Source organism: Protopterus annectens, chromosome 10.part0 (assembly GCF_019279795.1).
Source record: "Protopterus annectens isolate FY-2018-M chromosome 10.part0, PAN1.0, whole genome shotgun sequence".
NCBI lineage: Eukaryota > Metazoa > Chordata > Ceratodontiformes > Protopteridae > Protopterus > Protopterus annectens.
This window is the reverse complement of record NC_056744.1, coordinates 1132893617-1132917765: the sequence shown is the minus strand read 5'-3', so window position 1 is coordinate 1132917765 and position 24149 is coordinate 1132893617. Positions and strand designations below refer to the sequence as shown.

Below are 24149 nucleotides of genomic sequence, written 5' to 3'. Positions count from 1 at the left end.
GTCTTGCTCACAATGTTCTGCTGTGAAGACTACTGTAGAGTGAGTTATGTTGAATAGCATTATCCCAGGCTACCATGGCTAACGTGCATGGAGGGCAGGATCTTGAATGCCCTCATTTGTTTGATCCTGGGGACCACAGATGATTGAGAGAGAAGAGCGCATTTATAACTGCCAACATATCTTTTATGCTTCTGTGTTTTGGTCTGTCTCTTTTGTCTCAAACACCCTTCACTTTTACCCCCAAAGAGGCAGCTCCCCAAGCAAGGTCTAATGCATTTTTGGTACCAGAAACATTCTTGACTTAAAACTTCTCAATGACAGACAAAGAGGAAGAGGCTTTCTGACCTCCCAAGTCAGCAAATGCCAAATGACAGGAAGGGAAAAAAAGACGTTTAATCTGGTGGATGAAGAAGAATACACTGAAAAGGAGGAAGAGACTCCCATTGCCATCTGTGCCCCCTTTCAGAACCCATTTGTCTGAGATGATCCATTGCTAGAGAGAGAAATGCAGGGACAGATATTGGGGGAGATTTAAAGGCTTATAGGGTGGGAAGGGGGGGGCTTACTATTTGGAGGACAGTCACTCAGACTTTTTGGACCTTCCTGGTTTCTGTGAGGCTACCTCCTTTTTGGTGCCTCCTTGGTATTGATTTTTTAAATGTGTTCTTATTTCACTTTTTATAAAGAGATCCTGATCAAGGATGAATCCTTTAACAAATCTGGAAAAGGAAAGATGAAAAATCTGAGTCGTCACTTGACTCAGTTTCCCTCACTCACACTTTTTCAAGACCTCAGTTGCAGATAGTCCAAAAACAACCATCCTCTCAAGGGGAGAATTCAGAAATTCAACATTAACATCCTCAGGTAAATTGCGAGAAAGTGACCATGCAAATCTTGTCATTACAGATCCAGTAGTTGCTGCTTTGAAAGATGCATCAGTTCAGTCATAAGCAAAGAATGTTTGGTTTCTTGAGACAGAAGTAAAGTGTGTATTTACCCTCAGAAGAAGTAAAACTGGCAATGATGTTCCTCATATTCTCAAATGAAGCAAGCAAAAACTTTAATATGTGATCTTGACAATTAAAAATCTTAAACAAACAGCATGGCAGAAGAATACTCATTCCCCAACTCTGTCAAAGGCTTTTCCAACCTTATTACAGGAAGAAAGAATAACATTTACTAAATGTTTATCTGCAGAAAGATTTCCAAGGAAAATCGAAGGTCAAATCTCGCATTAGAAAACACTCAACCTCTACATCTTGCTTATACGGTGTATTGTAACAATTTGCCATTACAATCATAATTTTCATCAGGTCCCCTTCTACCTTGACATTCTTATAATTCTTGATTTTAGTTATTTCAACCTTTTAGTGCCTCAAATGCTGAAGCTAAAAATTTGGTTGCTCTAGTGTTGTTATAAACAATAGTTCTTTTAAAGCTAATGCTCTGTTTATTCATGTTTTCTACTCTTGCATAGACATTTACTCTTGCATAGACATTTTATTTTCTTTTGACTGTACTTCAACCTATCGTGTTTCGCATTTTCTTTTTCTCTTCTGTAAATCCCTACTTTTTTAAGCCTTCTAGATACCTACCAAGGCTGTCATTCCATATCTTGTTTGCTTTCATTATGATCACATTTCTTATCTTCAGCTTACAATTATCCAAGCAAGAGTTCTGCAATTTATTTCAAATCTAACAACATTTCATTTAAGGTTTGAGCTATCTAATCATTAAATTACTTCCTTTTCAGGAGGAATAGTGAAAAATACCAATACTTATCACAGTATATTTTCATTTGTCTAACTTAATTTGAACAGGTGCATATTCTGATACTATCACCAGATATATTTTCATGGTTCAAACCACATTATAGTATTCTTTATCTGTGTAACATCTATCTAATCTTATCCAGAAACCATATATCCCACTTCCTTCTGTCTTATTTTCACTACATCAATTAAGCACAAATCATCATCATCATCATCATCATCATCAACCCCCCCCTTTTCTCATTTCTCTACAATGAGGTCAGTGTTTCATGTTAACTGTCACCATCTCTCACGTGTCAATGCCACACTCTTGCCTTCAACACTCATGCTTAACTGTCTTAGATCTTTGCTCACACAATCCACCCACCTCTGTGCTGGACACCCTCATTCCCTCTTACCTTCTTCCTGTCTGTCCTTGAGCTCCTTCACCAGATTGTCTTCTGCTTTTCTGCACATATGACCAAACCACCGCAATCAGTTCTCTATGATCTTTTCTGCAATTGGAGCTACTTTGGCTTCTGCTCTTATGTCCTTATTTCTTCATCTGTCCCACAGTGTGCATCCTACCAACCTTCACAGGCACTTCATTTCCATCACCTCTAGCTTTCTCATCTGCTCTGCCTTTAGTGTTCTTAAGAAAGGGATAATTAGTAAGGAATATAAAATACTGCATGTTAAACTATAAGAATCAATCAGATAAGATTAGAAAATATAGGGAAAGAAGATTAGAAAGACGAATAACAATGGGCAGGACTTTGTAAGGCTCCTATGTATGCCCTTGTGGTCATTAGTCTAGTATACCTATGATCCTGTGAAAATGTTTTGTCTTTTGCCCAGCTCTATACATTCCACTTCTTCAGACATAGCAACAGAATTTTAAGAGTGGCTCAATACTATTGGGACCTTCTATTTTTTATTCCACTAAAAGCCTTTCAAGAGACAGTATTTCATTCAGTAATCCTCTCTCTCCCACTCTATCTATATTTTACCAACAATGGAAGCACTCTCTGACCTACAGGTCAGATAACCGCTTAGCTTCATCCAATTCTATTTGTCACAATAGTGTTGGGCCACTCAAACATTCTGTTGCAATGTCAAAAGAACTGGAATGTATACAGCTGGGCAAGAGACAAAACATCATTTTCACAGGTTCATAGGTATACTAGGCTAATGACCACAAGGGCCTTTATAAGCCTACCCATGTAATCCAACCCAATTATGTCCCATTGTATCACGAACATTTAATAGGAGGGAGTATGTTAGGAAGTTTCTAGAGGTTATGTGGGGGGTGTATGTTAGTTTGGGCATTACTGTCTGCCCCTGTCTATCATAGACATGGGGGCTAGACCTGGGGTGAACTTCTGGGTTTGCCTCTATCTGAGACACTAGGCCCAGACCTGGGATGAATTTTTGATTTCCCATCCATCGGTCAAAATTACACTTAATAAGGTTAGTGATGAACTCTCCATCACATGGATGGGGAGCCTATTCCAGAATGTGATCCTCTGAGACGTGTATTTTTCTCACCAACATTTCTTATTTACGTTACAAGCTAAATTTAAATCCTTAGATCTACTGGTTCTGATACTGTTCATTTTGCAGATGTGCAAAACGTCCATCAGAAACAGATCTGAGTATGCCTTGTATGCCAAGCATAGATCGTGTCTCAGTAACCTGAGGAGAGAATATAGAGATAGGACTTTAAGGTGATGCTTACAGAACAATGTGTTTATACCCTGGATTATCCTTGTAAGGAACCTTTGTGGGCATTCCAGCCATTGCATATGTCTGGTTAGGTACATACTGAAGGAGGCACTATACTCAATGATAGGTCTGATAAGGGCAGAGTAAAATGACACTATGACTTTCTTAGCTCTGAATGCTATGCTCTTACTTACAATCTGGGTGACACAGAATGATCTTCTTACTACCCTGGCCACACACTGGTCAAAGGCAAGATTACTGTCCACATATGTTCCCAGATCCTTGACTACCAGGTCAACTCTTGGGGTGTCTTATCAATGACGCAATTAGCCTTGGTGGCAGTTTTCTCAAAGGGCACTATAATGCATTTTTTGGCACTGAGTTTTAATTTGTGACTTTGGTAATAGTCATTTGACTGTGTTAGACCCTCTTGTGAGATGTTTGTGTCATGGGGGAATCTATGAATCTATCATAGCTCCCAATTTGCAGTCATCTGCGAACCTGGTCAGCCAAAGGCCTTCGACATTAGCTTTTACCTCCAAGATGTAGATTCTAACTAGGAGCCATCCCAGCATGGAGACCTGAGGCACCCCGCTGGTGACTATTCTCTTAGTGGAGGTAGTTATCACCACTCCTGACTCCCTGTGTCCTCTCTGTGAGCCAGCTGGCAAACCAATGAGTTATAAAGTGTTTTATGCCCAGTTTGGTGAGTTTGCCAACTCTGGGGTATTGTACTGAACACCTTAGTCAGGTCCGTGTAGACATTATGCACCATTTCCCCCCTCATCTATTGCCTGACATTCTCAAAGATATCCACCAGGTTTAGTAGGCATGGCCTTCCTTGACAAAGACAAAATGTGTTGGGTCCAGTGTCTGAAGGTTGCCTAATACCCAGTACGTCCTGGGCCTCTAAAACTAATATATTACTCAGTTTACAGGGCAATGCTATTAAATTAATAAATTCTGGATGAGGAAATTCAAGGACTCCTTTTCCTGAATTACTTTTATGAACCAGTTTAGGAAACTTCCCCGTGTCGGTCATCTAAGGTTATTTTTTTTATCTAGATGCACCGAGTAAAAATTTTCTTTTATGCCTTCCCTGCACAAGAGGACAGGTATAATAAGCAAAATTTAGAAACACAATCCATACTGCATAGGGTTAATATACAGAGAATTTCAACTACATGATCAGTGCCTGATTTAGAGATAACTAGTCAGTATGGCTGCAGAAGTAGTTTGTTACTGCATACCAAGCTTGCAGCCAGTTCAATGTATATATGTATATGAGTGATATAACAAATACTAATGCCCATATAATCCAGAGAGAACTATGCTGTGTACCAAAGCTGTCTACTTACATTGAATTACATCACAGTTATGAGGGTGCACTGGTAGAGAAAGGCCAATGTGCTGCAATAGCAGCATACCTAGTCGTCATATCAGTATTACACTGTAGCATTCTACACAGATGAAACTTGCCAAAGACTAACTCTGTATCAGACACAGGCTCCATCATTGCTTAGGAGGGACAGAAATACTCAAGACTGGATTCAAAGATCCATCTTAATGGCTGTATATTTACAATAAGAAAGAACAGTAAGGGGGGGGGGTCAAAGAAGCAGAAGAGAGAGGTAGATATTCAGCTACTCAGTTGAAAAGAAAGCAGACACAGAACATAGCAAAGGAAAGTATAAAAATGACTTTCTTATTTTTCAGAAAGATAAGCTCACTTCACATGCCAGACATATTTTCTGTCCTCTTCTAACCTCAGACATATGTGCATCTTTGTTTACCTCCAGCCTCAGACATCTGGGCTCCCCACTGCCCATCAGTGCTCACTCTTTTCTCACCAGAGGTGACAGCTGGGTGGCAGAATTCACAGCCGTCGTGCTGCAGACACACTGTTCACTATAACCACTAGCCCTCCCTCCCAGCATAATCATGCAAGGTCTTCAAATTCTGTACATATGCACAAGGACTGCTCTTCCTGGCTGTTCAGCTGCTTACTGCTTTATCCTTGATATCGCCACAGGAGGCACTGCTATGGTAAGAACTTCTACTCCACAAAAAATTATGACAGGCAGAATTTAACAGGACTGTCTTCAGGGCCTCTTCACTTAATTTATCACTTATTCTACTTGTTCAAACAGAATAAGTGATAAATTAAGAGATTAGTCAATAAATGGGTGGGTTGATGTTTTCTGTCCTGCAGAGTACTTCTTTAGCTCTACTACCATCAAGTGTCAGTTGGTCAGGCGGCATCCTAAGTGTACTGTCAACTGACTGGCATGGCCTTACAGAACAGAGGAGAGGTGCATAGACCACATCCTTAATATTAAATGTCTGAGAATCTCTCAGCCAGATAAGATTCCCTTACATTTCCCACTGGATTGAGCATTCTTGGTACAGGCAATAGCACACTGCATTTCCCAGCCTTCTGCGAGAAAGACATTATTTATTGACTGATTGAGGGACATTTTATTACTGGGAGAGTCCAGCTGGGGAGGTGCCCATTTCAGCTGTCGCCCAGGGGGAAAAGCTCCAAAGTATTACAAAAACATTTTAAGAACAATAATTTTACAAACTTCAAAAATAATACAAAAACATTTACAATTTAAATAAGTATACCAAATTAGACAATGTGAAAACATTGGTTAAGAATAGAAACATTTATATGACAATAGTTTCACATTTAGAGAAATTGTAATCAGTTTAGAGAGAAATTAAAAGTTACTATAATACAAAAAGACATTTCAATATGAAGTCAGAGGAAAAACGGGCTTATGGCATATTTAGAGTGTCAGGGACAGAAACTGAATAAGTCGAGGAAGTGACGGACGAAGGGAGATTAAGGAGGTATAAGCTATGAATAGGTACTTGCTCATATTTAGGAATATAGTTCCCAGCTTCAGGTCAATTATTACAGTGAGCAACAGCTAGTACAACGGAATTAACAAGGTGGCACAAAGCAGAATGTGTTTTCTTTCATTTACTGAATGCAGAAATCAAGAAACTAGGGAGACTAAGTAACTGGCATGAACAGTATAATCTATTGGTCAACAGAAGAAACAGTGGCCAACCTAGTACGTGGTCCGAAGAGTACAAGCACTACTCCTTTGGGGGGCTATCACAGCTACTTTCCAGCACAGGGCAGGAATGTATTTGAACAGTTAAAGTTAATACACAGCAAGGCTCTTCGTTTTCAACTTGCTTACACTGCACAATGACAAAGCTCTCAGCGAATACTTTTGGGAACTGGGCCTTGTGTCAGAGCTCCTCCAGCATCATGGTCAGAAATGGATGTAGTGACCACAGGCTCTGCATTGTGCAGGAAAATGGTGACTGAATGAAGTGGAGACCAAAGTGAGTGGACAAGGAGGACCAGACTATTTTATGCCAAAATTTGAGTGAGACTGCCACTGCATTGACATACCAGGGAAGACAATGACCACTTTATTATGGGAATGACTTAAAAATCTATCATTAGAGTACAGTCTGGTAACCTGGATACACATGTCATATAAGTGTGTGTGTGTGTGTGTGTGTGTGTGTGTGTGTGTGTGTGTGTGTGTGTGTGTGTGTGTAAGTATCTTTTCTTTGGACAGACAGATACATAGATAGATGGACTGATAGTCTTTCTCTCACAGACACACTTACTCATCTGAATGGCATGCTCTAAGTAGTAGATGCCCCATGTAACTATTTTGTCTTAATATATTTTAGCAAACTCTGTATTGCCTGGGCAAAGGTTGAATATATTTAAAAGACTGTTTGTAATGTCACTGTCACTGTTACTTCTACTAATGCAGTTCTTAGATTGACACTTATTAGCATCGGGAATGCTTAGACAATAGCAAACATTTTAACCCTGGGTGAATGTTAAGCACAACATTTTTAATATTTCAGAACATAGTCAAGAAAGCAAGTACCTTAGTAATGCACTTCATTATGAACGCTTAATGTAAACCTTGTGTAACAGTTTTCTATGCCACAGGTCTCTAATCATTCAAAGCTAATGACTTACCACATCCCTTGAAGATAGCAAAGATAACTTGCAGCAACTGTCATTACTGGAGCATGCTGGAAATGAGATTTCACTTGCTTTCACCCTATTAACATGAAAAACAACATGCAATTCAAAGCAGACCAAAACTAACAATGTTGAAAAGTAATCAAGCAATAAATTCAGTAAGTACTCGACTGGTATGCCAAATTATTATTCAATATTTACTGCTGGCAAAATAAATGCTGATTCTTAAAAACAGGAAATCAATTCTGAAAGACTAATGTTACTAGACAAAAGAATCTGAATGCTTTTATAGTGGTGTATACCAGCAACCACCTATATGAATAGCTGAGATAAGGAACAACTTCAGTGCAAAGATAAACTAGTTGAAAACAGCTTGTGAAACTACTGTTAGATTTTCCCTTTGGAGCTATGATCATCTTAATTTATTTATTTGACATTTGTTGCCCTTTTTCAGTGGAGGCCTGGGGTGAAACGCTCCACAGTACAATTTATACAAGTAGAAAATTCACAGTACAAATTACTCCTGTTAACTTCTTACTTGCATAAGGTAAAATATAATAACCACAATAAAAAAGTATATACAAAATAAGGTTAAACAGATGACCAATTGCAGTACAAGTAAGAGATCTCAGCAGATGAGGCATTTCAAATAAGTAGTAAGTATTGAGGTTCTAGGTAAGAACAAACTGGCAAAAATGCATAAGAATTATTATATTCTAAACAGAGATATTTCAATCTGCCTACTACTAAAAATTGTAATTTCCTAAAAAACACACCTTCCCATTAGAACTGTCATTCCTCTCTACTGTTGCTTCAAGAGCCAACAAGATGTGGATGTTGCACATTTCCAGAAATTTTCTTTTTTTACCTTGCAAACACTAGCAAAAAGCTAGTAACAATACAGTTCATCCTTATTTATTTATATTTATTTTACAGTTTAAAATAAAAGAGACCGTGGCTTAAGGCCATGGATTCAAAGGATCTTATAAAATGACATCTCTTCTTGAAGTGCTTTTACTTCATTTTCTCTGTCAGGACTGGTAAACTTTCTAGATTCCAGACAACATAGTAATTGTAACATTTTTATAGTTATGGTAGAAAATATATGCAAACTCATGCACAGGTGCTGAGACTTTTAGATAATGGCAAACTAAAACTCTTCAGGCTTTCCTGCAGCTTTAATAAGGTCTTCCTACAAACAGAAATGGACAACAGTTTCCTTTCTGTGAAGCCTAGAAGTGAATGGTGTATGACTTGCAGGAGGAACTAGAAATTCTTATTTGAACCAACAAGGGCACCACTTAAAGCTTTTTTCAAATAAACATCTGGGTCTGTTTGTAATGGCTGTTGTTCTGAGCATGTTTTCCAGGCCATCTTGGAATGAAAGGGCCTTTCTGCACTCTAGTGAGAGGATTGTATTGATTGGAACAGGTCTGGCCTCTGGTGGGTGGTCTAGGGTTTGGAATAAGCATCCTTATTTGTCCTCTTGAACCTTTTTAATTTTTTTTTTTCAAGTTTTTAGCTTCTGGTATTTAAGCCCTGCATTTGAGTAGGTTTTTGCTTGTTTACGCATTTGCTGCGCAATTGTGCATCATAGCAGGACAGATTAATTCAACAGTTTTTCCCTTAATTACAGCTGTAGCAGATTAGTGTAGCCCTCTTCCTTTGTACTTTCTCAGTCAAAGAAATACTGCTAGTGAGCTGAAACCTATTAAATTACAAAAAAAAAAAAAACAGGCAGAAATATCCATCCAGTGAGCTCCTCCCTAATCGATCCTGAAAAGCCAGAAAGACAAAGCTAGAGCCCCAAGTAAAAACAAGCCGCCATGGTGAACATCCAGGATCAACAAACTTAAACACAAAAGGTTGCTGTCCATGAAAACAAAGGCGAGACCCCAACAATGGAAAAGCACCTTCTTCAGCCTCAAAAGGCAAACAAGACAACTTGTCAAATCCTCTCAGGGCCTCTTTGAAAAAACTTAGCTTTCACAGCCAAGGATAACCATAAGGCCTTTTACAGCTAAGTATGCAGCCCAAAGGGTAGAGTCCTACCTACTGTTTGGTATATACTTCTCAGAAGTTCAGATCAAAACTAAGGGGTTGTGGCTGACCAGGTTTGCATATGGCTGCAAACTTGGTGCAATTATTGAATCCCCAAATGATGTCAATATACTCCAGGAGGGTCTTATACAGACGAACGACTGGTGTCTTAGTCACGGTCTCAAACTGAATGCAAAGAAATGCATCATCATTCCTTTCAGCACAAACAATGTCCCTTCACACTACCAAATGAACAACAGTACCCTAAGTACCCATGAAGTGGCAAGGGACTTGGGTTCACAAGTTGACTGCAAACTTAACTTCGACCACCATGTGTCTACTGTAGTAAAGAAGGCTTTCTATGTAGCACACTTGATTAGTATTACTCTTGATTAGTAAAAACATCGCCTCGAGAGCAAAAGATGTTATAACCCCTCTATACTCAGCACTAATTAGGCCCACAATTGAGTAGAACGCCTAGTTCGGCATGTACCGTACAAAGCACCTGCAGCAATTGGAGAGGCCTCAGATGTTTCTAACAAAGAAGATCGAGGAACCCCAGCACATGCAGTACACAGACAGACTAAAGTCCCTGTCACTTTACTCTGCATCATATAGACTTCTTAGGGTAGACTAATGCCTGGCTTACAGAGCAATCCCAGACCCAAACCTAAAGAACTTGCTGCATATCCGTAAATAAAACAGGACTAGGGCTACCCTTTCCAGGGACTTCAATATGGCCTGCAACTTAAATAGGACATACTGCCATCACCTAGTGAGTGCCACACCTTTGGAATAGGCTACCTATTCATGTGAAATAGAGCACATCTATGACACTGTTCAAAAGAAACCTGGACAAGTGAATGGGACACCATAAATTCTTTCCAGGAATAGTGCCCACGACCCTCCCGGACATGGACAGTCATTACTAAATGCAATTTTGGATATTAACTAACATTTCTATAGCACTGCATTGGGATGAAACAGCTTGGCTTGAAATGAACTCAGGGTCAATAGCCTAGTAATCTCCTATGATCCTAAGTGCCAGAACAGACTGCTGTATGAGTAAATCTGATTCTCCATGGCCCAGTTCCTGATATTTTTAAACCTAGATGCTATTCGGTCATCCAATTTTACATTAATTTAACTTTAGTAACCCTGCTACTCCTATCTCATTCATATCCACTAGTAATAACTACAAAATAATATTGTGAAGGTCCAACAATTAAATTAAATTTCAGTTACAGTCCCATTCACAGAGTACAATTGGGTAAAATGAACTTACCATAACAGTAAATGTTTGATTGATCACTGCTCCAGTAGCCTTAGCTACATGGGTTACATCCTGCCAAGGATATAACAACCGGCCAGCTTCCAAACCTTCCCGGCACTCTCCACACTCCAGAACTGTCAAGTAGCTTGAGATGAGCTGATAAAAGACAAGTTTGGCTAAGAAGCCTTTCAAAGGGCTCCTACCACCAGACAGAGGAATGATGAACCCTAAAAGGACAATGCTAGCAATAACAAAAAATTAATGTCTACACCTTGGCATAAAAAAACACAAGAAAAAAAAACAAAACGGAAGAGGGGAGTGGCTACTGCAGCAATGATTATTTGAATGTCTAAGTTCAACTTACATAACTGTACTATGTTCTTCATATTATTCACTGCTACAGTAACCTTAGCTATATGGGAAGATTACCATAGCTAACTATATTTGGGAGGAGAAATGAGAAGGGTCCAGAAGCCCCTGGAGAAAGGTCCTAGCAAAACTTGATCTAGACCTACAGAAGAAATCAAGCTTATAGTGTTTTGTAAAAGTATATACAGAATGCCAAGTAGCAGCTTCTAGAATACTTCTAGAATCCACCTCTTTCCAAAAGCCATAGATAAAGCCAAGACCCTGGTACAATGGGCCTTGACCCTGCCTGGAATAGATCTGTCGTGACTATAATGAAGGCAACAGCCTTAGACAACCATTTGAAGATATTTTATTCTTCTGTTTTGTTGTTTTATAACAAAAAACACAAACCAGTGACCACCAATAAAGGTAGAAATCTTTATTCTCTCTCTCGCGCTCTCTCTGTCCTCTCGGCTGAAATGCCTTCAAGGAGGATACACACCTAATGAAACAATCACTTTTTATAATACACTCAATTAAACAATTAAAATGTAAAATTAACACTTCCATTAAAGGAGAACTCTCCAATTAAGCTTAGCATTCATGCCTTTAGGTATTAAAGTATCAAATTTAAGTATATAAACAGTCTCTGATTATTAGAGCATATACAAGACATAGAAAATATCAAAGAGTCAAGTTCAGTGGCAGTACATTTCCAGAAGGTACTTCAAAGTTCCTCAGTGGGTTTACAGGAGACTATTTTAGAAAAAAGTGAACATGTTTCCACAGATGCTTGTTTTAGAAATAGACTTTTGTATAAAGAGGCTGTTTATATACTTAAATTTGATACTTTAATACCTAAAGGCATGAATGCTGAGCTTAATTGGAGAGTTCTCCTTTAATGGAAGTGTGAATTTTTTTTAATTTACATTTTAATTGTTTAATTGAATGTATTATAAAAAGTGATTGTTTCATTTGGTGTGTATCCTCCTTGAAGGCATTTCAGCCGAGATGTCAGAGAGAGAGAGAATAAAGATTTCTACTGGTTTGTGATTTTTTGTAACCATTTGAAGATAGTCTGATTTAACACAGATTGTCTTCTTACCTTCACAAAAATGAATAATTGATCTGAAGATCTGAAAGATTTAGTTCTGTCAAGATAGTACCTGAGTTGTCTGTGGACATCCAAGGTATGGAGTATCCTTTCTCCTGCATTTTTACGTTCAGGAAAGAAAATGGGGAACTAGAGAGTTTGGCTTAAAGTAAACCTGGATACCATTTCAGGCATAAAAGAAAGATTACTTCTCAAAGAAACCCTGTTGCTAAGGAAAATGAGGTAGGGTTAATTCATCTCATAAGAGCAGATGACCTTGTTGCAGAGGTCAGGGCAGTCAGTAAAACCGTTTCCCATGTTAAGAACCTCAATTCAGTTAGATTAGCTAGTTCAAATGGAGCAAGTGTTAGCTTTTCTAACACAAAAAATAAGATTCAACTGATGTGCCACTGGTTTACATGGAGGCCTCTTATGCAAAACCCATTTCAGCAGCATTTTGATGTGAGACTGACTTGAAAGACAAGTATCCATGGGCAGACAGGCTGAAATGGCTGATAAATGAACCTTGATAGAGGCAAAAGAACGGCCATAGGATAGTACCTCACACAAATAATGCACAACAGGAGAACAACTAGCCCTGACTGGTTATGTTGCTAGCACCAACCAGATAAACATTTCCATTTCTTTCTTGTCTCCATTAGTATCTGCTGCACGTCCCCAGAAAACAGGTACCTAAAAGAAATTAAGACCCTATGATCCAGGCAGTCGGTTGATGTTGGGGTGTATTAAACACCCCTGTTTTTGTGTGAGTAGATTCATTCTGTGAAGAAGCTTGTGGTAATTGTCCTTGGTCATTTCCAAAGGAAGGGAAATTAATGGTTGCCTGGTTGCCTGGGTGAGAAGGGCATCATCATAATGATCTTGGGGGATTCCTTCTGAATCTTCAGAAGTACCCTGGACATTAATGGAAAAGTTGGAAAAGCATACAGGAACATTCCTGTCCAAAGAAAAGAAAAAGCATCTAGAGTCTTTCAAGTCTTCTTACTGGAGGCCTGGAACTGAATTTTGCTAGTTGACTGTTCAGAGAGGAGGCAAAGAGGTCTACATGAGGAACTCCCCATAAATAGATCAAATATTGGAATACTCTCTTATCCAGTTTCCCTTCATGATGGTCTGCGCTGATTCTGCTCAGCTCATCTGTCACACAGTTGCTGTGATAGAATGAAGGATGCCTGTAGAGTGAGACTGTGCTGTGAAGCTCTATCCCAAGCTAACATGGCTAGTCAGCAAAGGGTGTACAACCTGGTTCCCTCTTGCTTGTTGATGTACCACAAGTGTGGTATTGTCTGCAACCATTTAAAGAGGTCCCAGGTACCATAGATAGTTCAGAGAGTTGAGTGATTTGATCAGGGCAAGCATCTCATTGATATTTATGTGCTTGCATCTGTCCTCGGTGTCCCACACCCACTGCACTTTTATCCCTCCTGAAACTGCTCTCCACATACAATCAAAGTGTCTGTAGTGACTGACTGCTTTGAAGAAGACCTGGATTTAAGGATATCTTGTCTCCACCAAAAATGTCTCTTCTGACAAACCTCAGTACTGGAATCTAAAAAGATAAAGGGTGTTGATGCTAGGATCGAAGATATTTCAGATACCATTGTATCTTTCTCATGTGGAGTCTTGCCACGGCTATCATGAGAAACATAGATGCCATGAAACCAAACATTCTGTGGTATTCTCTTGCAGTGATCAAGGTCTGTGTGAAAAGTCTTAGCAATTGATCTAGGTAAGGATCTATTGTTTCCTGTGGAAGTAAAGCTCTTTGAAGTGAGGTGTCTAGTTGACATCCCAGGAACACAATCCGTGAAGAAGTCAAGAAAGACTTTTGAATGTTCTCTTGGCATCCCAACTTATGCAAGAGATCCCTAATCCAAGACAGAGTCTCAACATCCTGAAAAAGACAATGCAAAGATAAGCAACTCATTTAAATATGGAAAATTTATGGATACCCTATAGCCTGCAATGAGTTATAATTGGAGGTAGACACTTTGTGAACAGTCTTGGTGCAGTGGATAGTCCAAAGGGTAAGGCACAGAACTGGTAATGTAATCCAGACACACAAAACCTTAAGAAACACCTGAAGACTGGACGAATAGGGACGTGATGATAAGCATCTTTTATGTCTAGTGCAACCAGGGAACTTGATAAAGGAAGAACAGGTAACAGGTTGTGAAGTGACATCATTTTGAATTATGAAACTATCAAAAATATGTTTAAGGAGAAAGATCCAGAACAGTTCAATAAGCATTTTCTTTTTTTGGCACTGAGAACATCCTTGAATAAAACCCCTTCACCACATGGGAAGGAGGAACTGGTTCTATCACTCCTTGGGACAGCATGTGATGAAGAACAGGTGAAAACAGAGTCTGATCTGCAGGATGAGGAATGACTCCCTGGAAAACAGGAATTTCCACCCACTGCCACATGTAACCCGACTGAATGATTTTCAGAACTCATTTGTCTGAAACAATCTGTTGACAAAGAGAAAAATGGAGATTCAGACTTCATAGAACATAATACAGACCAAGATGGGAGGTGGTCACAAGGTCTCTTGAACAGTCATTCAGACTTGTTGCACTGTCCTTGGTTTTGGGAGGTTTGAGACTACTTTTTGGAAACCCCTTGCCACTTTTTCTTAAATATCTGTTTAACTGAAATCTGTTGAGCCAGTTTATTCTGTTTTTTGTCAAAACTAGAAGAGGAGAAAGAAGATCCCTTGGACAATTTTGAAAAGGAGAGCTGAAAAATCTTGGAGATTCCCTGAATCAGCTTTCCCCTTTCATCACGCTTTTTGATCACTTCTGCAGCAGAGGGGCCAAACACTAAATATCTATCCAAGGGGGAATTTAAATCTCATGTTTTAAATCATCTGAGACGTTCTGAGAATGCAGACAAGCAAACCTCCTTAAAACAGTACCAGTGGCCATAGCCCTGAAAGAAGTATCAACAGAATCATACACACGCTGCAAACAATGAGTAGTGATCTGTGCAACAGAAGAAACAAAGTTATTTAAAGCATTTATTTCTTCAGAAAAAGAAACTGTACATAAAACATTCATACGTTCACAACATGACAGAACAAATCTTAACATATGAGCCTGACAATTTAAAATTCTGAAAGTCAAAGTTGCAGATGTATGCACTGTTTTCCCGTATCAATAATTTTCCCATCCTTATTAGAAAGACTTGGATTGGAATTCATTATGTGATTAGCAGCAGTGGCATCAACTAAGGCTACAGCTGCTGGGTCAGGGTTTGGGAATAGTGTAAAAAATTTAAAAGACTGAGGAACTTTATACACTCTATCTGCCTTTTTAGGGACAGCGGTCTAACTAACTATCAGAAAAACTGCAGGCAGTAAGACACACATCCACAAGATGCATTTACTAGATGACTAGAATGCCAAGGCACGTCTATGGGCTAAGCTTATAAAGGCTCCAGGGCCATTAGCCTAGTACGCTCCTATGAACCTAAAGCAGACAGGACAGGAGGAATTGATGTAGGTTCTGGAAAAAATTGTCTGTAACAACTCATTTTCTAAGGGACTGCGAAACCTCAGTATTCTTTCCCCTGAAAACTCTGGGATATTCCAGCAATAGTCTCAGAGAAAGAGAAAGAGAAAGAAAAGCCCACAAGAAGGATCAGAAATTGAGCTCTCCTCAGAGTCTGAATCAGAGGTATGAAGACAAAAACCCTGAAACATTCCTGCATCTTCCTGTTCAGATTCAGAATCTTGAATCTTTTTAGGAAAAGAGGCATCCCTCTTTCTCTTCCCAGAAACTACTCCACAAGAAGGAACAATAACCTGAATTAAACCTTGAGCCAATCCCAGTAAACTATTCCTATCCACAGAAGTTTAAGGAGGAGAAGATACACATTTAGCTTTCTGTTTCTTTCTGACAAGAAAACTGGAGCCAACTGTGTTACTATTGACAGCCATTGCTTCCCCAGGTATGGGTACAACATTCTGACATAAAAGAGAAACCTAACTCTCCCAGGACCAACAACGGTGGCTCTTCCTTGCCCACTGAGAGGAGTACAATAGCAGCAGAGGAAGTGGGTGGCTATAGATGGTACACCACAGGATTTCAGGGTAAAAGATAAGTGGTCTCTGGTACAATAAATGGCCACAGCAGTGTCACCCACCTGTGGCTGAAGAAAACTGCTAGCTTATTGTGCTGGTAAAGGCTGTTTGCTTAACTTTTTCTTTTTGTGGCTAGAATAATGACCAACCGTGGGACTGAATCTGTTCCATGGTCACACTGAAAATGGTGCCTCTTTCTTGAAGAAGACAAGCGGCAAATGCCAGTAATACTACCAGTCCACAGAATTTTTTTTGCCAAAAAAGTAAGGTAAAAAGCACTTTCAAGCACTATGGCAGCCCCAGAACAGAACATTAAACACAATGTCTTGATAGAAGATATGTTATCAGTTTACACTACTTTAAGACTGACAGAAAAAAACAAGTGTTCCACTTAAAAGAACATTCCAATCTCAAGACAGAATGTTAAAATACAACTCTCCTAGCTTTAAAAATAACTTTTCTGAAGAGGAAAGAAATAAAACATCAGTAAAGATAAGAAAATTGAAGTCTTTTTCACAGAGGGACTTAACTGTGCAGCAAAGCCGACCACTGATCCTTGAAAGCCTCAGAAGAGCATATCCTTCGGCAGCAGTAAAGCACTAAAGGGCTTTGCACTCAAACTTGTCTTTTAGTCAGCTCATCTCAATCTGCTTGGCAATTTGGGCCCATGGTAGGTGCCCTGAAGCTGTGGAAGCTGGCAATCAGTTATATCCTTAGCAGGATATAAACCATATAGCTAAGACTACTGCAGCAGTGATCAGTAGGAGGAACATCTTCACATTCCCAACTTCTACAATTGTACTCACTTACTTTGAAAACCCCACTTTGGAAACATAACCTACAAAGCTGCTGTACACAAATAAAATAAAACTTGTAAAGTTTGCGTGCATTTTAAGTTGTTTTCTCACACTGTGGCTATCAGTCTAAGTTGCTCCTAAAACAGCATTACAATGTTAATTGAACCAGTTAGTATCCTAGCCATTTGCTCACTGTTACTTATATTTCCTATTTTTTTTTTTATTTCTAATTTTTCTAATTGTCACAAAATCATCCATTTACAAGGCCCCTATTTTTTGAATAACAGAACAGGACTGAACTGAACAGAACATTTTTTTTCTAATGAAAAAGGCTCATACTTTAGATTAGGGGTGGAGTCATCATGGCACAAGCTAATTTCAAAGATTTGACAGATGACCCATATTAAAATGAATGTAAGAGAAGTGTCATAGTCGCACAAAATACACTACTGATAAGACCTTAAATATCCAAGACAGGTGTAAATGTATATCTAGAATACGGAGATAAAACTCTCAACAGCAGACCAATCGTGAGCATATAGACCTACCCACACAGATGTAGAAGTTCTGAAGAATATACTTTATAGTCTTAGAAAACAGCAGAGGCCTTTTAACTACACAAAAGCAAAATCTCAAAAATGCAACATGTTATACAGGCCTCCCACTGTCTGACCACAGTAAATCATACAGACATAGTCACCATAACAAAACAGCTGGAAGAGTGCATAATAGTAAAATATTTAATTATCATTAAATTAAGAGAGACTGAAAGCCCATAAGGCAGACACTGTTACATGGCCACCCCAAAAACATCCAAGTAATTGACAACTACACTGTGGATATTACAAATACATACCTAAATATGTTCAATATCGCAATAAACAATATAAAGAAGTTTGCTTTTCTGAACATAAAGTAAGGCATGTCGATGCTACTGCACATCCTAACAAGCCTGATAAAAAACACATCTTCATGAAAACATCCTCTGCTCACTGTGTATGGCTCCTGCTTATCTTGACAAACTCTTGTTATTCGGTCATTGGCTAAGCACATAATGGACAAAGACAGTAGATTCAGGGCCTATCAGGCTGAAGTGATATGTGCAACCAGCTGGAGTGCTTTGCACTTAATGGGCCTCACTTTCCCCACTGATGGCTGCAAGTACTGTAAATGAAATGCTTTATCCCGACAATATCCTTTTAGAACTCTTCAAATTCCAAAGCAAAAAAGGCAGTTGCGTGTGAAATACTTATACCAAGAGTATCTATTTGTGGAATGAACACTGTAATGGCTCCCTTGTGAACATTTAATAGCTATTTGATTGAGGTGTAACTGCCTGATCACATATTTTCAAATTTACACTTTTTACACTTGCTCGTAGGTTGTCTCATTGTAATACAAGCACTGCGTGATCCTGGTTTGCGCAAGAAGACTGCTGTGCTCTATATTGGTTAGTTTCTTATTTCTCCACTGCTGTGTAACCATGGAGCTACTGTACATATAAGGTATGGGTGGCTTAGGGGCTTTTCCCCTACCAAAACCACTTTCCTTTGCTAAGCGTGAAATGTGTTTTGATGAAGTTGTGTTCTTGATCAGCCGTGAATGTGGAATCCATTTGCAAATGATTATATCCTAGTCAATTATAGGGAAAGCCACTGTAATTCCAAACATTTGGGTTTACCCACCTTATGTGATGCTTTTTCCAAGCTAGTGTTTTCACGTATTGTACCTCTCAATTGTCCAGATTTTCACAGAACATCCAGATTTTTGGCACATATTTTTGATCTGTTCCTCATAAAAGCTGTGATTTTCTGGCAAATCACTGGGATAACCCGAGGACTGAAGTCACTAAATAATATCATACATTTGAGTTTCAGACCTCAAATCCTTCAGAAAATGTATGTTAAACAAACCCTGTTACTTTAGCAACTTTCTAAGTTTATCAGAGCAATATTTAAAACATGCACCCCCCATTTTGTCGGGCTTTGTTCAGTTTTCTTGCAATAAGAGGTTGAGAGGCATGTGTTGTGCTTGTATCCTTAATAAAGGCATGTGCTGGTCTTATGTCAGCATTTCATGGAGCCTTGGCAGGTGTTTGAAGTAATCCTATATATCCAGCGTTTCTGTAAACCATCTTCTATCTATTATGCTCCTTTCCAGCCCTCATACGGAACTGTGACTTAAGTAAGCCATTGCCCTTGCTACAACAATGTTGTTAGTACATTAATATAATAGTATTAGAATACTAGAAATGTATCTGTGTAATTAATAAAGCTGTTAGAATAAATGTATGTACAGTATTGCTAAGGGATGAGTGCGGCTTTACCATTACATTGACCACTCCTCAAAGATATACTATTGCAGGAAGTGACTTGTACAGAGCTGTAGTACCATCATCAGGAGGAGTGCCTCAGTAACAGTCTAAACTACAAGACCTGAATATACTTCTCAGGCTGTGTTACCATATTTCTGGGAGGTTGACCGTTAAAGATCGCTACAGCACAGGCATGACAGAACCTTTTGGAACCCTGGACTGTGCTTCCAACTCGGATGTTTGGTAGTCTGTGAGGCAGCTTGTAGACTATGTTATAGATGTAAAAATGCTGTAGAGCTTGTTCTTAATGTACATTGTAGCGTTTTATTATACTTATCATAAAACACACTACAGTAGGTAAAACATTTTGAGATGTAGATCATTTTTTTTTCCTAAGTTTGTTAGTTCTAGTAAAATATCTGAAATTTCTGTGTACATCTAGCAAATTTAAGGAATCTTCTCCATCATTCTTGCAGTTTGGGTAAAATATTAGCAGTTGTACACACTGATTGAGAGGCATTAGACTGACTGAGAGGCATTACCAATACAACCTTAGTTATGAAAGATGGATTAGCCTTAAATTGCATCCTTTTGTATGGAATTCCAGTGAGGATGACTGCATGCAAGAGCTACTAACTGAAAATTATTTGCAAATGTAAATGCAGCTAGAAAAAAATGCTTTCCATGAAGAGTATTCTGACTCCACTGTATCTGCTAGTTCAAAGTCAGCTTTTCCAACATAAAATACAAATCCAATAGAAGAAAAATATGCCTTCTTGACAGTCTTATGTGGAAATCGCATTACAAGTGTTTACATATGCTTACAATTCATTCTTAGTATAACTGCCAATTTAAGCATACCATTTTCCCCTTGAAAGTACTACAATTAACAATGACTTCAAATATTACATTGTTTGAATTCAGATTATAATGTGTTTTCCCCAGATTACCCAGATCAGATTGTAAAAGTTATAGCCTACTGAAAATGACAGGCTTACACGTTTTTCAAGTAAAGCCGCAAAAATACAAGCAAGATAAAATTAGAAGACATTAAAATAAATGAAAGTCAAATACATTGCACAATTTTCAGTGCAAATTTCTCATATCTTATCTGTATTAGTCCTCTCTTCCATTTTGCTGACAAGCCTGTCTTGTATAAATCTCTCTTTTCCAATCTGCTGGCAAGTATTATCCAAGTTGTTTTCTCAGAAGACAAAACAATGAGTGCTCTATTTCAATGTAGTCCTTTTTGATCAGTGTATTGTCATGTCAGTGACAATTATCCCATATTAACTTCAATATCTACAAATTCATGTAACTAACAACTGTTATTGTATCATAAAACATACATTACAATGAAATTTGTAAGAATGCATGGAAACTGTTTAAATGCAAACATACGTCAGGGATACTTCTTTGCTAGTCTGCTTTCCAACATCAACAGATTATTACATCATTAATGGTTGTTTCAATTCTAAAATTTCCACTTCCTGGTTACCACCATTAATGCCTGTACAAATGTCTGCTTGTTTTGTTCAAATCTATTAAAAAGATTGGTTCAGGATAAAGAAGGTAGAATGTATTACAATAAATAAAGAAAATAAAGCAAAGGCTTTTGTATTCATATTGTTTTTCAAATCAAATAAAAAAATACACATATGGCAGTATCATAAGAACACGATGTGTAATCAGATTAATTAATTCATTTAAAAACAGCATTATGATTGATCTACTGACAAGCATCCAGTCATTTGTGTTCACTTTGGTACATATTAAATATCTGTGCTCATAAATCAGCTGTGACAGTTTTCAATCTGTTTTGCCAAAGTAGAACCTGCCACAGCTCAGATATATAGCAACATAAATGAATTCAAAGTTACAGTTGTACCTACATTTCTATATCTGATCCATACAGACTTACCAAAATGAGGATTCAAGGATGGACTTTTGTTAATATAGATATGCACTGATGGTAAATAATTGCATGGAAAGGTACCAGGTATTCTATTACTGTGCTATGCTACATTATGTCATAAGTTCATAGGTAGGTACTAGGCTATTTGCCCGAGGGCATTTATAAGCCTAGCCAGAGTGTGTCGGCTTTCGCCACCCCATTAATTAATTAACTGATCCTCTGTCAAGCAGAGCCAATGAAGTAATCCCAGGGGTGTATTTTCTGTTACCCATCCACTCGTCAAGATTTCTCTTGAAGAGTGTTTAGTGAAGGGCGCTGCCTAATGTAGTTTGGAATTTTGTTCCAAAGCATGGGGAATCTCTGTGACAGGAATCTATCCCTCCAGCATGTTCTATTTATTGTTGTGGTGAGGTTTAGCTCACTAGAGTGTGTGGCTCGCAGTGACTTGGATTTCTTTAGGTGGAGCATGTCCATCAATTCTGAGTTGGACATGGCTTTGTAAATCAGGCAGAGATAACCTCCGAGTAAGCGATATGCCACTGAGTACAGCCGGAGTTGTTTCAGTCAGGCTGCATAGGACATATGTTTGAGGCCAGTAATCCTCTTGGTGAGGTACTTTTGTGGTCTTTCCAGCTGTTGGAAGTGTCTTGTGAGGTACATCCCAAATGGGGCATTGTACTCTATGATGGGTCTGATGAGTGACGAGTAGAGGGGCACTATAACCTCTTTATTTCTAGATGCGAACCCTTTAGTAATTAGATGGGCCAGATAGAAGGATTTCCTAACTACTTTGGCAATATGATTGTCAAAGGAGAGATTACGTTTTACCTGGGTCCACAGATCTCTTATTACCTCTTCTGTATTAAGGGGGTTTCTACTTATGTGGTAATTTGTGGGCATTTTGTTTTTCCCAAACGGGATCACTATGCATTTTTTGGCATTTAGCTTGAGGCCATGACTTTGACACCAGGTGTCCATCTCAGTAAGGCCCTTTTGGAGGATGTCCATGTCAGCCGGAGAGTCAATTATGGCTCCCAGTTTGCAGTCATCAGCGAACTTGGTTAGCCATGGTCTTCCTGTGTTTGCCTGTACTTCTGAGAAGTATATGCTGAACAGTAGAGGATCCCAGGACCGAGCCTTGCGGGACACCACTTGTGACTGGTTTAGAGTCGGACCTGGAGCTCGCTATTCTTACTGTGCGAGTTCTGTTTGCAAGTCAGTTGGCAACCCACCTCGTGACATAGGAGTTTATGTTCAGGCTGGTGAGTTTTTCTGTAATGCCTGAGTGGGGAATGGTGTCAAAAGCCTTGGCGAGGTCAAGGTAGGCTGTGTGAACAACCTTTCCCTCATCTATGGAACTTGGTGACTGTCTCAAAGAAGTCAACCAGGTTTAGTAGGCATGATCTGCCCTTAACAAAGCCAAACTGGGTCGAGTCAAGTGTTTGGAGGTTTCCAATGTCTTTGTTAATGAGTTCCATGATGATGCCCTCCGTAGCCTTGCAGACCAGGCTAGTCAGACTTATGGGGCAATAGTTACCAGGGTCAGTTGTGGCCCCTCTTTGTGGAGTAGAATAACCGTTGCTGTGCGCCATTCTATGGGCACGTAGCCTGTGGAGAGGCTGAGGTTGAACAGCGCGTTTAGGTGGGGGGGTTAGTTCGTTCAAGATGCAGCCTGGGACACCATCTGGCCCCACTGATGGTGTGTTTTTGGCTTTTGAAAGGGCTGTTTTCACCTGTGCGTCTGTGATTTCCAGGATACTACACTTTTCCGGTATTGTTGTGGGCCCTTTTAGGGGTGAGAGGGGGTGAAGTTTGCACTGAATCTATCTACCAGGATGTTGGCAATATCAGTAGGTTCAGTATATTTTGTGCTATTTTGCACTAGTTCAGTGCATATCTGCGAGTTGCCACTTAGATTCTTAACATAGCTAAAGAAGGCTTTGTGGTTATCTTTTGAATCCTTGGCTATTTTTCTTTCGAAGATAGCCTTGGATGATTTTATGAGGGACCTTACTGATACTGATCAGGGATGTCTTTCCTTCTTGGGATTTGTTTTTTTTTTTTTCTGAACTAGTTTCCTCGTTCTATTGTACAGCCTGTTTATGGCAGGGGTCCACCAGACTGGTTTCCTTCTTTAGAGGAGTGAGTCTTGGTTTTGCTAGGGATGGCACGATCCATGCATCCTTGTAGGTGCTCATAGAGTGCATTTGTAAAGGTTTCTGCATCTTGGGCAGAGTTATCCTTTAGCGTGAGGGCTGTGAAACTTACCGCCTCTGTCTTAAGTAAGGTGAAGTTTGCTTTAGAAAAGTTTTTTTACTGTGGTTTCCTTAGTTGAGGGTGGTGGTGGGGTGTGGACATCCAGAGTGATTAGTTTATGGTCTGATCTAACCAGTGACAGGTTGACCTCTGGTGTGGAACACCTGTCACCCATGTTGGTGATGACCAGGTCCAATATGTTTTCACCTCTGGTAGGGGAGTTTACCAGCTGATTCAGGGCATTTGAGTTGATGAATTCCAGGAAGCGCTGGGCCTGGGAGTTTGTACTCGAGTAGTTTTCCCAGTTAATGGTAGGGTAATTGAAATCACCCAATATCAGGCTGTTTGGTAGGACCTTCATGTTTTCCAGTGTCGCCAGAAAGATGAAGTGGTGGTCCTGGGTCAGGGAGGGTGATTTGTAGCAGGCCACAATTTGCATTTCAGATTTGCCCGATGTTAGTTGCACATGGATGATCTCAGAGGTAACATGCTGCGCCAC

The 24149-nt window shown here is 39.3% G+C and overlaps 1 protein-coding gene across 1 annotated transcript in view; it reads right to left on the bottom strand.

The window, feature by feature from the left end:
• Positions 1–24149, bottom strand: part of LOC122813511 — a 206066-nt gene that overhangs the window by 171483 nt on the left and 10434 nt on the right. Inside the window, exon 2 of the mRNA XM_044085857.1 lies at positions 7501–7585. Coding sequence (XP_043941792.1) covers positions 7501–7585 — 85 coding nt within the window. The remainder of the gene's footprint in view (positions 1–7500; positions 7586–24149) is intronic.